Raw genomic sequence first — 13,617 nt, forward strand, 5'->3', positions numbered from 1 at the left:
TCTCCTCGTGCCGTTCATCGAAGCTCCTTAGTTGTGCTCTTTTGAAGTAATTTATATTTTGATGGACGGATGGTTGTGGGTGAGAATCTTTTCTCCTTGGTTGTGCTCTGATACCAATTGTTACGAACCCGGATCGGTTCGTAACACATACGTTTGATATTCTTGGAGGTAAGATCAGCCTCTTGATCCACTTCGAGGGAAGGATCAGTCCTCCTTTGTGCACAAGACACACTTTCTCAGATAAGTTTCTTCATTGATTCAAGAAATGAAACGTACATATTATTTATAGAAAACCCCTAATCTAGATAACCCTTATTTCAAAATAGTCCTACCAAAACCAAACAACTAAGAAAGCTATCTCTAAAACAATAAAATCAAAACTAATTTATTCCAATCCATGTGGGACCTAGAAAGCACGTAACATTCCTCCCCTCTTGAAACCAACCTTGTCCTCAAGGTTGGAGATTAATCGCTGGTTAATCGGTGAGAAATCAGATCTTGCGTACCTTCCGAAAGTCTTTTTCCTTCTTCTCTTCGTCTTGCGATTATTCAACATTTTGTATGACGCCATCATGGGTTGAGGCATCCCTCTTTTCAAATTGATCTCATCGCGCCGTTCATCGAAATTCCTTCTTTGAGTTTTTTTGGAATGATGGGGATGTTGACGCACATATGGCCGTGAATGAGGATCTTTTCGATTGCGTTGGATGTATTGAGAGGAAGAGGAACGGTAGACTCTTCGGCGGTGACCTTTCTTTTGTGCCTTCTTCTATCTGCTTTCATTCTCTCTCTTTTTTGACTCATTTTTTCTATTTCTTCTTTTCTTTTTCATCACACAAGTCTTCTCGACGATCCTCTCATTGAACTCTTCATTTAACTTCTTCAAACATGGGGGTTCTTCTATCCTCACACCAAGCGAGAGTATCATCTTGTTGAACTTGGCATTCATGGAAGCTAGATGCCTTTTGATCTCTCTGATCATCTCATCCCACGGATCCATTGCTCCTTCGATTTTCTTCTCCATGGCACCGGATCGTGCTGCTCTGATACTAATTGTTCCAAACCCATATTGGTTCGTAATGGATTTGATAGAGGGAAGATCAGCCTCTTGATCCACTTCGAGGGAAGGATCAATCCTCCTCTGTGTATAAAGACACGTCTTGGAACAAATTTATTCATTAATTTGACAATAGCCTATTACAATTTATTTATACCATTAACAAACAAGAGACCTAATCCTATAAAACACTTAAAAGTATAACCACTAGCCCTTATCCGAAGAGTCCTACTAAATGTAAAAACTAACCCAAATATCTAATCCTATGTACGTAACATTGGCCCTAACAAATTCTATAATAAATGATAAGGGTTTAGCGCTTCACTTATCGGCATGATTCGTCATAACAACTATTGATGACCGATTCATTATGAGATAGAAAAGTGTAATTGGCTATAGAAATTGAAGAAATGATGTGGAAAAGTGGCTCTTGGCGAGGGCCATTTGGGTTTTCACCTCGAAATAGGGGTGCAACTTGGGTCGGGTTGAGGCCAACCCGAGAAACCATTTACTCAACCCAAACCCGAGTTCCAACCCGATCCGCCCAAGGAACCATTTTTTCAACCTGAAACCAACCCGAGTTTTTAAGCTTTAAATGTACAAACTAAAAACAAAACAAAAAAAATCGGTTTTCACTCCGGTGGGGTTGCTCGAGCCCTCAATCCGAACTCAATCCAAACTCGAACTTGACCCGAAAGATACCAAACCCAACCCGACTTCTTTTCCGGTTGAACCCGACGGATTCGGGTTGAACTCGAATTGAGTTGCACCCACACCTCGAAATGAGCCCAGAAGAGCCTAAGGAGTCAAGCGACCTTCCTGGCATTCAGAGTGCGATGATTGACATCAACATTGTCGGTTAGGTAAGTAGTCTCTTCCTTTCTTACTTTCCTGATGTAATTCTTCACTTTTTAGGGCCAACAATGGCACGATTGGAGAAAGGCATGAGGCTTAGGGTTTTATTAAAATAATTAGCACCATAATTAGCAGAGGCACACTCGGCCCTTAAAATAATTGCTTTCTAAAGGTTAAAACTTATTTTAGAGACTGGTTTTTATCGGGCGGGGATGGTGTGTAGCACCTTTTGTCCTCGCAACCATGGTTTCAAATTCCGGTTTCATAATGCATTTCGGTCCGAAGTTTCGGCCGATGAAATCAAAATAATGCCTAATTTATCTCGTAAAGAGTTTTGACCGAAATTACCGACATTTCAGCAAAATTTCGGGAAACATAAAATAATTATCTAAAATCGAGATTTTAAGGGGAAATCCGTTAAATTTCGGAGAACATTTCGGGATAAACGAAATTTCGGAGAACATTTCGGGATAAACGAAATTTCGAAATATAATCGATTTCAGTATCGGTCTAGACCATGGACGGATTTAGGGGGGGGTAGTTGCCCCCCTAAAAAATCTCAAAAAAAATTTCATATACATTTAAATTCCAAAAATAGCCTTTGCCTCCTTTTATTTCTTGGTTTTTACAAATGGTGCAATTGCCCTTACCAACTTTTGCATATATATCGTATCTTTATGTTTACTAAAATATCTCCCCCTTTTTTGCCATGATATACTTGCCCACTTTTTTTACAAAGGACAGCCCACTATAGTGTAAAAGAGTAGTCAAGAATTCACTTGAGGGGCTGTCCTAAGTGAAAAAGGTGGGCAATCCCTTTTTGCGCAAAACTATTACTCTACAAAAGTTAAATTGTATCATACTTTATTGTAGAAGTGACTTTCTTGTAAGCATTTTTCTCTTTGAAATAATGGTTGTCTCTTAGGGGTTGTTTGGAAGAAGAGAATTTTTTTGCCATGGAAAATTTATTTTCAAGTATTTGGTTAACTCATTTTTCTTGGTTTTTTTTCCAATATCATGGTGCCTTTGAGGCTTTTATGAGGATTTATTAATTATTGAGAAAAGTGCTCTTGCGCATGTGCGCAGGGAGCTCCCTACGCACAAGTGGCTTAAAAAGCCACCGATTGGTCGCTTTTTGTGGACCCCGCAGAGGTGGACCCGCCATAAGAACCAATCGGTGGCTTTTTAAGCCACTTGTGCGCAGGGAGTACGTGCACATAAACACTTTCCTCTTAATTATTAAAACCTTTCCACTTTGCAAATTCCTGGCTCCATCCCTGGTCTAGACTGAAACCTAAAATTTCGGTCCAAAATTTAATGCCTTGCTCGTAACTTGATAACTAACCCATCTTAGTTCACTATAAGAAAAAATGTTTTTACAGGGGGGTCACAGGACCGCCTCTAAATGAGGCCTCGATGAAGGTATTATCGGCGGTTTTCCATGACAGCCTGACGCCTCGATGAAGGTATTATCGGCGGTTTTCCATGACAGCCTGACGCCTGTGTATACAGAGACGGTCTAGACCCCGCCACTATAAAGCTGATACACCCATCGATCATTTGCATTTACGTTAGGTGTATACAGGCGGTCAGAACACCGGTAAAAGTGTCAACGTGAATTCAAAGGGGACGAACCTTCAACTGAGGGGGCCTACCTTAAACAAATTGAAACCACAGGGGTGTATTTGTCACATTTTAAACTATAGGGGTGGAAGTGGATGTGTCAGAAACTAGAGGGGGTGTAAATGTAATTTTCCCTCACTGTAATGAACATGACCACCAGGGTTGTAAATTTCGTCCAGATTTTGGATTTCGGATTTCGGTCAAGACCGAAACCGAAACGTTCCGAAACAGAAATTGGCGAAATTTCGGAAAATATTTTCAACATTTCTTCAATTTCGGCAAAATTTGGAAAAAATTAATAATTTTTTAATCCTTTCCCAAATTTCAGCCGAAATGACCGAAATTTCGGTTTCGGCTAGGTCCATGATTTTTTATTTTATTTTTCCATAAAACATCCCCTTAAGTTTTGAGAGTGGGGTCGGGGAAGAGGGAAATGAAGAGAATTTGAGAGGACATAAGTGTGAGGAGAAGGTCCAAAGTGGCTGAATTAGAGTTTTTGTTTTCCTTATTTTTCCGTCACTCATCTCCCCACTCTTTCCCTCTCAATTCTCTCCCTTTCCCTCTCTCAATACTTGGTAAGCAGATAATTCATGAAAAAAAAAGGGAGATGATATTTTCGCCCCCTTGAAGTACACATTCGCCCCCCTTATAACATGAACAGTGGACAACTTCAATGCTTTTTGACGTCAAATCACGTTAAAAGGGGGGGGCGAATGCGTACTTGGGGGAGGTGAAAATATCATCGCCCAAAAAAAATCATGGTTGCCAAACATGGCGTTCCTGCGTTTAAAAAAAAAAAAAAAAAAAAAGAAGGAAATTTTAGAAATATTTTTCCTTTCCAAACTTTTGTAAAATAATTTAGAAATATCCCCCCTCATATTAGCTTTCTGATATCTGAGTGCACAAGTTCGTGCATGTCATATTCTGCCTATAGCGTATCACATCTATTAGACTAGGAAAACTATACTAGGTTCAACAAAAACATCAACATTAAGAATACTACTATATTAAGTACAGCAAAAACACCAACGAGCATACAATTGCCATTGAGAAGATCCCAAATTACGTCTTTTTAACACCGATTTCCATGGTCCTCGAGAATTTTTTTTTAAAAAAGCCTCAAAAAGGAAGAAGAGAGAAGAAAGCAAGAAGAAAAGAAAGATCAAGAGAAAAGTTTTTAGGGCTCGTTAAGTAGCATATAAATGCTCTTGGAAACATCGTTTTACCTATCTTTTGATTAAAAATAGTCTCAGAATGTATGTAAAAACCTCAAAAACTTGTGCAAAATGATGTATCAAATAGCATTTAAATGCTCCTTGATGAGTGCCCTCAACACACTCCTTAGAAAAACCCAAGTTTTTAAGCCTACAAAGATTTCTGTAAAGGTTGCAATTCCTTAGACTGAAATCACACCCTCTCTCTCTCTCTCTCATATTACAATATATAGCCTTAATTTCTTATGGTGGAATTGGGTTTAGAGATCTCCAATCATCTGTGGCAAACGCATCTGTATCTATAGGCACTGTTGATAGGGTCATTTCCGTCCACTGGAATTTGCTCAGCTATGCACTTGAACTTACACCCTCTGCATTCATTGTAAGTGCAAGTTGGAACTGTTGATCCAATCATCAATCTCCAGGAATTCCCATTTTGCACTCTTTTACTAACACCCTACAAAAGCGCATATAAAAAATGGGCACTCAAATAAATAAATAGATCCCGGAAGTTAAAAACACAGACTTGAGCATTTGATGGTCAGAATATTTATAAACACTTCTCACCTGCAGGTTCCATTCTGTGTGTAAATTAGGGTGTCCTTCATCAGCCAAGAAACCTGCACCATTTCAAAGATTATGATAAATAAAAAGATTTTTATTGATTTTGGTTTATTTTCATTAAAAACACATGCTTATAAACATGGAATTGAGTCTAGATAAGTATATATGGAAAGAGATAGTTCTAATCTAATTTAGTTTTCTTATCTAGCTAGATCATTAGCTGATCGATCTAACCAACTTTTACTACTATAATTTACTACGAAGACGATCCGACGGTGAGATCTCAACGTGATACAATGGTGAGATCTCACATATTTTAACATGTCCCCTCAAATGTATGTGGTTTGAAAATCAACATATGGAATTCCCCAAATTACAAATGCAGTCAAAATCCAAATTCTCAAGTTACAAATTAATGGAGTAGTAGGTTGTTTCACATATATTCAGAGCTATTATTAGGTCCGTTCAAAACCCAACAACTCCTTGATATTAAAAATCCACAGCAAGAGTAATTAGTTGTTTCAAATATTACATTCTGCAATCTCTTGGATAAGACATCAAAAAGCTTCTTGTACAAATCATGAGACTAAAAAGATTCAACTATTAAAGAATACATAAAAAAAGGAAGAGCAAGCATATAAAGAACCTGTACACACACACACAAGAAAGATCCCAAGCTTCAGCATAAGTATTTTTGTGAATGAAATAGTATTAAGACTGGCCCGACATGCACCATCTTTAGGGCGGAAATTCACCAAACCAGGAACGAAGAGTGAAAAAATACAAAATTAAAAAATAAATCAGTTGATGCTGCAATGAGAATCATGATATATAGCCAAACTTATAATAAAAAACCTACTAGCTAAAAGATAAAATACACTAAATAAGTAATTTTAGCTTAGGCGATATCATTAAAAAAAAGTGCCAAACATGCCTTAGGAAAGTCTCATTAAACCATGAAGAAAAGAAAGTTAAAAAAAGAGATGAAAAAAATCAGTTGGGTTCTTGGGTATGGACCTGCTATTAGAAAAGCTGCAATGAGAATAGTGAAGAAGTAGAAGGTTGTGGGTTTTGTAATGGCCATATTGCAGTGGATTCGGAAAGGGTGGTGATTGTGTTTTGGGGAGAAGAAAAGAAGATAAGAGATAGAAATAATGGTGGGATGTTTGAGTTGAATTATGGACTGTGTTTTGTGATAAGATCAAGGCAAAAAAGGACGGCATGGTTGAATAATGTCTCTTGGGATAGACTGCCAAATATTGCTGATTCCTGCTCACAGCAAAAGGGACCCCAGCTGACACCATTAGGCCACCAATTCAGTGGCATCAGAAGAAGGAGCCAAGGAGGCCTCTCAAATTCTCAAAATGACCCTACTAAGCACTCTATATTCATTTGATTTGCTTAATCCCTCTCGAGACTTCTTTCTTGAAGCTTCCTTTACCCTCTCGGGACTTCTTTCTTGAAGCTTCCTTTAATGAATAGAATAATGTATGGAGGTCTCTGGATCTGTCATGAGGTGTACGTCGCTTTCAGTACTTTCTAGTGTTACAATATGGGTACAAAGGAACATAGACAGCTTCTAGTTTGCTTTACTTGCAATAGTAGGAGTGAATTTTGCAAACTAGGTCATGAAATCAACTAGAAACCAAAATATCCATGGTAGATATTTTTGACTCGTCAACAGATCAAAATGTCTCAAAAGATGAAATTTACCTTAGGATCTGTTCACTTGTTTTTCTGGGAAAGGAAAAGAAAATGTTCCCGGGAATCTGACGTGGCATTAGGAAAAGAAATTCAGGGAATCTGTGCAGAAAAAGGTTTCCCTGAACTGTTTCTGGACTGTTCACTTGCGAAGGAAAAGGTTTCCAAGGAAACTGCTTGCCCTTCTTTTTGCACTAGTTTTCCAGGGAAACGAAATCTGTGTGTTTTTGGTCGGAAATGAAATCCCTAAAGGGGGGGATGGGCTTTTCCATGTCATTTTTTGACTTATTGCAGAAATTCCACATGTGTAATTCTATTTTCCCTGGAAAGCAAGTGAATACTAGAATTTTGCCTTGTCAAGGAAAAAAGAGGTTGTTTTCAGGGAACACAAGTGAACAGAGCCTTAGTAAAAAGCCCAAAATACATATGATACTAAGTGATATGTTTTGACAAGGTGAGTCACATTAACTCAACTCAAACCCATGCATTAGGTGGGGCCCGCCATTTTGCCACATGTTTTGATGGTGTAGGTCCCACGATCTCCACCCAAGACCCTGTATCGGGTGGGGCCCACCATTTTACACCTCATTGATGGTGCGGGCCCTTTTATTACACCCATTGCATAGCATGGGCCAATAATGCTTGTATATCTACAAATGATATTCCCACACCCTTGATTTAAAACATATCATTGATTGTCATGGATAGTTTGGTCTTTTTACAAGATAAGTTTTGTCATTTGACAATGAGGATACTTTTATCTTGTGGTTTGCTGAGGCTGTCAAATAAACCTGCAAAAAGGAGATCCGCCCTGGCCCCACCCCGAACAGGATTTAAGCTGGGACGGGGATGGAGATTGCTCTTGCACCGCGCCATCCCATAATCCTTGTAGAGAATTGAATTTTCCACCATTAAATTTGGATTTGTCATTTTTAATTTGGGTAGCCACACTTAACAATAGAATAAATTTCGTTTGGCAATCCTAAATTTTTCCTAATATCTTTCTCAAATGCATTTTTAGTAGATCTTTTGAATAAAAAAAATCCATTAAACTCATTTCCCGCAGTGTGTGGGACGGGGACGGAGACGGGAATTCCCTGCCATCCCCGAAGCGGGGACGGGGGTGCAACATCCAGCCCAGCCCTGCCCTATTGCCACCCCTAGGATTTGCTAGCAACCATCGCATAAGGCATTTCGCGGATGGCCTGCTGCATGTGAGAGCAGCACACGGGCTCACTTTTCAACTGATTTTGTCTTCATTCATAATGTTGACGCTCTCACATGTAACCGGCCATCGAAATGTTACCATGGGTATTTTGGTCCCAAATTGAGGGCATCACCTGATTTGCAAAATTCACTCAAATGTTATGCCTCTATTTGTAAATTGTCAAACTAGGATACTCTTTTCCCAAATAAAGCAAAGTAGAATGATTCTTTTGAAAAAAACCCTTTCTTTAATTGGGTAGGCTCTTTTGCCATGTAGATACGTTTTGATTTCTCCCTTTTTTTTCTTTTTTTTTAATGGTTACTTGTAAACACGCACGTGCAACCCATTTATATAAGAAATTATACTGAATGCTCTTTAACGAAAAAAGCTGAGTTTGAAAAGCCAAACTAATTGCCGGTACCAACAACAAACTGTAATAGTTAGAGAATTTATATGATGGGTGGCCGGGAAAACACGTGAAGTCTAAAAAAGTAGGTACGGCCCACTTTTTTTTATGATCCAAACCGTTCATCTGTTGGGGCACAACGTAAATAGGGTGTGTCCCAAAAATCATTTCCATAGGATGATCCTAACCCTTCCAATCTGAATTGATCTGAAAATTCAGATTTCCAAAAATCATTTATGGAATCTTCTACAGATCGGAGGGTTAGGTTCATCCTACGGAAATGATTTTTGGGGCACAACCTATTTACGTTGTGCCCAAACAGATGAACGGTTTGGATCATCGATAAGGTGGGCCGTACCTACTTTTTTTAGACTTCACGTGTTTTCACAGCCACCGATTATATAAATTCTCATAAAATCATTCCATGAAGTTATAACATGTTAAATGCATTATCTGATTTGAGGAATGCTAAACTGAAGGGCGCCTATGAAAAAATCAGCAACAAAGACACCTGTAATGGGCCATATCGCCAAAGTGCATTCCTTATAATTCTGATTTGAGGAATGCTAAACTGAAGGGCACCTATGAAAAAATCAGCAACAAGGACACCTGTAATGGGCCATATCGCCAAAGTGCATTCCGTATAATTCTTGGTATGACCAATAGGAATGTGCCAGATCACCTAATTATTTCCTTTTTTAAAATTTAATTTTAAATCGTATGATAAAATCTGTATATTTTATGATTTATTTCACTTGCTTTTAGTTCACTTAAGCTGCCAGATCACCTTAATGTCTTGATTCTAAAAGGGAAATTATATATTCACCCATTTTTCTTACGTAGGACCAAGGTTTTAAATTTCGGCCGAAATCCGATCAGGACCGAAACCGAAATTGCGGCGGTCAAAATTTTGGATAAAATTTTAATTATTTAATTATTTATGGAATTTCAGCCAAAATTACCAAAATTTCAGCCCAAAACACTGGCATTTTCGAGCCCTTCTACTGAATTTCGGGCTTTCGGCTGAAATTTCGGTTTCGGTGAGGACCGAAATGACCTCCGAAACTGAAATTTGAAACCTTGTTTAGGACAACCCCCCAGCGTAAAAGAGTAGTCATAAACAAGGTTTTAAATTTCGGCAGAAATATGAAATTTCATATTTCGGTCAAGGTGGAAACTGAAACGTTCTGAAATCGAAATTGCCGAAATTTACTAGATTACGTTATGTCGAAATTTCGAATTTTTTAAAATTTCAGCCAAATTTTGGTTAAAATATTAATTATTTAATTCTTTACAGAATTTCAGCCGAAATTACCGAAATTTCTGTAATTTCGGCCGCAATTTCATACCGAAATTTTGGCCCAAAACATCAACATTTTGAGCCCTTCTACCGAATTTCAGCTAAAATTTCAGGATTTCGGCTGAAATTTCGGTTTTGGTGAGGACCGAAATGTCCCCCGAAACCGAAATTTAAAACCTCGGTCATAAATACACTAGATGAGGCTGTCCCTAGTAAGAAATGAGGGCAAAAATACTACCACCCTGCTAAAAATGTCAGCATAATATAATAAAGGTTTAACACATTCTGAGCTTGTTCTTTTATGTACCATTAAAAAAAAAAAAGGGCTTGGTCTGTTTATATTTATCTAAGTCCTTGGTTTTGGCCCCATTCAGATATCACAATTCATAAATTAACCAAGGTTGGGTCCATCTGTGATTTTCAATTTGATCTTGAAGGACAAAAACCACGTGAATTGATAATAAAATGCATTTCAGCAGGTAGAAATTGGGAGCCACAAAGGTGTTAGAATCGGTGGGAAGGGGGAGAAGAGAGTCTTGAGTCGGTGCTTGAAGCATTGCTCTCAAGGCGTCTTGTTTGGAATACCACGATAGCTGCCCCCAGCCTGTATTTACGTGAATAAATATTAAAGGAAGTCGGTGATAAGTTAATGGGCTCTAACCCATAAGGCCCACTACACTTGGTCCATTATCTATGGGCTTACATTAGAACATAACCAACAATCTGCCTTGAAGCATTGCTCTCAAGGCATCTAGTTTGGAATGCCAGGATGGCTGCCCCATGCCCCTATTTACGTGAATAAATATTAAAGGAAGTCGGTGATAAGTTAATGGGCTCTAGCCCATAAGGCCCACTACACTTGGTCCATTATCTATTGGGTTTATATTAGAACATACCCAATAAAAGGTGGGTTCCATCTAATGTTGTCCTTGCTTGGAGTGGGGCCCAACAAGGGAAGTGTTTATTGTTGACTCAAAGAGTAACGCGTGTCCAGAACCCAAAAGGGTAAGAAGACAAAACTAAGGTTAGCCCACAAAGTGGGTGGTCAGAGTCGGACATTCTTCTCTACCATTAATTTCAGATGAAACATGCCTTGTTTAGGATTAATTAAACCTTTATCACATAAACTAATCATCATAAAGGAAAGGGAAAATGCTAAAAAAAGAGTCACTTTTACGTTTCTTCCTAAAAGACGCTTATTGGGCCCTACTTTTGCCTCGTTTACCTGATTGGATCTGTTGACTTGAAGAGAAACCTCAATTCTGGCCCGTTAATCCATAAAGCTTCGTTTAGGGTTTAACAAAGAAAAGCTATCCCCATCCTTTGTGGTTTTCACAGATGATGGAGGAGATTGAGGACATAGTGGGGTCTCGTTCTATCTTGTATCTTCATGTTATAAGGACTGCAAATAGTGATGCACTGATGCCGATGCTCTTTTTCATGAGGGGTGATTAGGCTTATTTTGGAGTTGTTTGATTTTCTTCCTCCTCGAGGCTGAACGATGTTATTTTGTTGTAGCTGATTCTTGTTATTTCTCTTGAGACCTGACCATCTTGGTCACGAAAAAAAAAAAAAAAATGGACTGAACAAGTGTAATTTAAGAAAGAGTCGAAAAGTGAAAGTTAAAGGAGGGAGGAGTACCATTATCAAATATGGGAGTGTAGACATCAAAAAGCATTAAAGTTGCCCACTGTTCGCGTTAACAGCGGGGTGAATGCATACTGCAGGGGGTGAAAAAAATCATCTCCCTAGGATATCATTCTAGAGGCTCAATTGTTAGAGAATTTATATGATGGGTGGCCGTGAAAACACGTGAAGTCTAAAAAAGTAGGTACCGCCCACTTTTTTTTATGATCCAAACCGTTCATCTGTTGGGGCACAACGTAACTAGGGCGTGTCCGAAAAATCATTTCCATAGGATGATCCTAACCCTCCAATCTGAACTGATCTGAAAATTCAGATTTCCAAGAATCATTTATAGAATCTTCTACGGATCGGAGGGTTAGATTCATCCTATGGAAATGATTTTTGGGGCACAACCTACTTACGTTGTGCCCAAACAGATGAACGGTTTGGATCATCGAAAAAAGTGGGCCGTACCTACTTTTTTCAGACTTCACGTGTTTTCACGGCCACCCATCATATAAATTCTCTAATTGTTATACCCGGGTTAAGGTTTACTCATACTTAACCTGTCGTTACAAGTCTATTTATGCTTACTTAACCTGTGATTACAAGTCTATTTATGCTTACTTAACCTGTGATTACAAGTCTATTTATGCTGCTTCCACTTGCACAATTAATAAACATTAAAAAGCAAGAAAAATCGCCCACCACCTTTGAATGAATTCATATTATAATAATACAGAAGAAGAAGAAGAAGAGAATTTGCTTTTCGAAAAAAGTGTTTCGCTTTTGTTTACTTTTTCGAAGAAAGTAATCACTTTTCTATTAAATGAAACAACGTGTTAGTTGTGTAACTACTTTAAAGAACTCTCTCTTGATTGGAATGGCGAATCAAACTCACGTGGGATCTCACTTACCTCACCACTAAACTGATTTATTCACCCCCTTTTCTTCCCCTTGTCACACCTATAGCATAAAAGAGTAGTCACGACTCACTATTACACTGGAGGGGTGACTAGGAAAAACAAGGGGCAAATATATCACTTCCATAAAGCATTCATTTGTTGGTTAGTATGGAAGATGGTCTCTAGATAAAAAAATAGAAAGGGAAATCATGAATACGCCCCTTTTCATTACTTAGGACACCCAGCTACAGTGTATCTATGACTGCAAAGGGGCTGATGTACTTCAAGTACATTTGAAGGATTGAAGTGACCTGATTGCCACGTACAATGCAGCTGGGTGTCCCAAGCGATGAAAAGGGGTGCATTTATCAACTCAACTCAACTAAGCGTCTGTACCAAACAATTGGGGTCGGCTAATGAATCCTTTAGAAAATTTTCAAAGGCTCATTTATCATTTCCCTAAAATAGGGAAGTGATATACCACCCCTTTTGATCACAAGGAACACCCCATGTCAATGTTTGTGGCAATTTGGGGCATTGAATTTTCCTGACATAAGTACAGCTGCCCCCAACCCCCTAGTCATTGCTGACAGGGGGTGTTCATTGCCATGTACAATGCAGCTGGGTGTCCCAAGCGATGAAAAGGGGCTCATTTATCAACTCAACTCAACTAAGCGTCTGTCCCAAACCAATTGGGATCGGCTAATGAATCCTTTAGAAAATTTTCAAAGGTTCATTTATCATTTCCCTAAAATAGGGAAGTGATATATCCGCCCCTTTTGATCACAAGGAACACACCATGTCAATGTTTGTGGCAATCTGAGGCATTGAATTTTCCTGACATAAGTACAGCTGCCCCCAACCTCCTAGTCATTGCTGACAGGAGGTGTTCATTGCCACGTACAATGCAGCTGGGTGTCCCAAGCGATGAAAAGGGGCTCATTTATCAACTCAACTCAACTAAGCGTCTGTCCCAAACCAATTGGGATCGGCTAATGAATCCTTTAGAAAATTTTCAAAGGTTCATTTATCATTTCCCTAAAATAGGGAAGTGATATATCCGCCCCTTTTGATCACAAGGAACACACCATGTCAATGTTTGTGGCAATCTGAGGCATTGAATTTTCCTGACATAAGTACAGCTGCCCCCAACCCCCTA

The 13,617-nt window shown here is 38.8% G+C and overlaps 1 protein-coding gene across 1 annotated transcript; it reads right to left on the reverse strand.

The window, feature by feature from the left end:
- Positions 1–4,436: 4,436 nt before the first annotated feature.
- LOC143890799 (EPIDERMAL PATTERNING FACTOR-like protein 9) lies at positions 4,437–6,682 on the reverse strand. Its single transcript, XM_077395480.1, has 3 exons — positions 6,331–6,682; positions 5,317–5,369; positions 4,437–5,206 (listed from the first exon to the last, which is right to left on the reverse strand). The coding sequence occupies exons 1-3, from the start codon at positions 6,395–6,397 to the stop codon at positions 5,024–5,026; spliced, it is 303 nt and encodes a 100-aa protein (XP_077251595.1). The 5' UTR covers positions 6,398–6,682; the 3' UTR covers positions 4,437–5,023.
- Between the last annotated feature and the right edge of the window lie 6,935 nt (positions 6,683–13,617).

Source organism: Tasmannia lanceolata, unplaced genomic scaffold, assembly GCF_043159265.1.
Source record: "Tasmannia lanceolata isolate RefF3 unplaced genomic scaffold, GAP_Taslan_0.1 ptg000013l, whole genome shotgun sequence".
Lineage (NCBI taxonomy): Eukaryota > Viridiplantae > Streptophyta > Magnoliopsida > Canellales > Winteraceae > Tasmannia > Tasmannia lanceolata.

What these genes read in the sequence shown, in the direction of transcription:
- LOC143890799 (XM_077395480.1), bottom strand. Translation starts at nt 6,397, where the DNA reads ATGGCCATTACAAAACCCACAACCTTCTACTTCTTCACTATTCTCATT. An exon ending in TGCAGCTTTTCTAATAGCAG is followed by an intron (nt 5,370 to 6,330) that starts GTCCATACCCAA and finishes GAAATGGTGCAG; the next exon opens with GTTTCTTGGCTGATGAAGGA. An exon ending in ACACAGAATGGAACCTGCAG is followed by an intron (nt 5,207 to 5,316) that starts GTGAGAAGTGTT and finishes GCGCTTTTGTAG; the next exon opens with GGTGTTAGTAAAAGAGTGCA.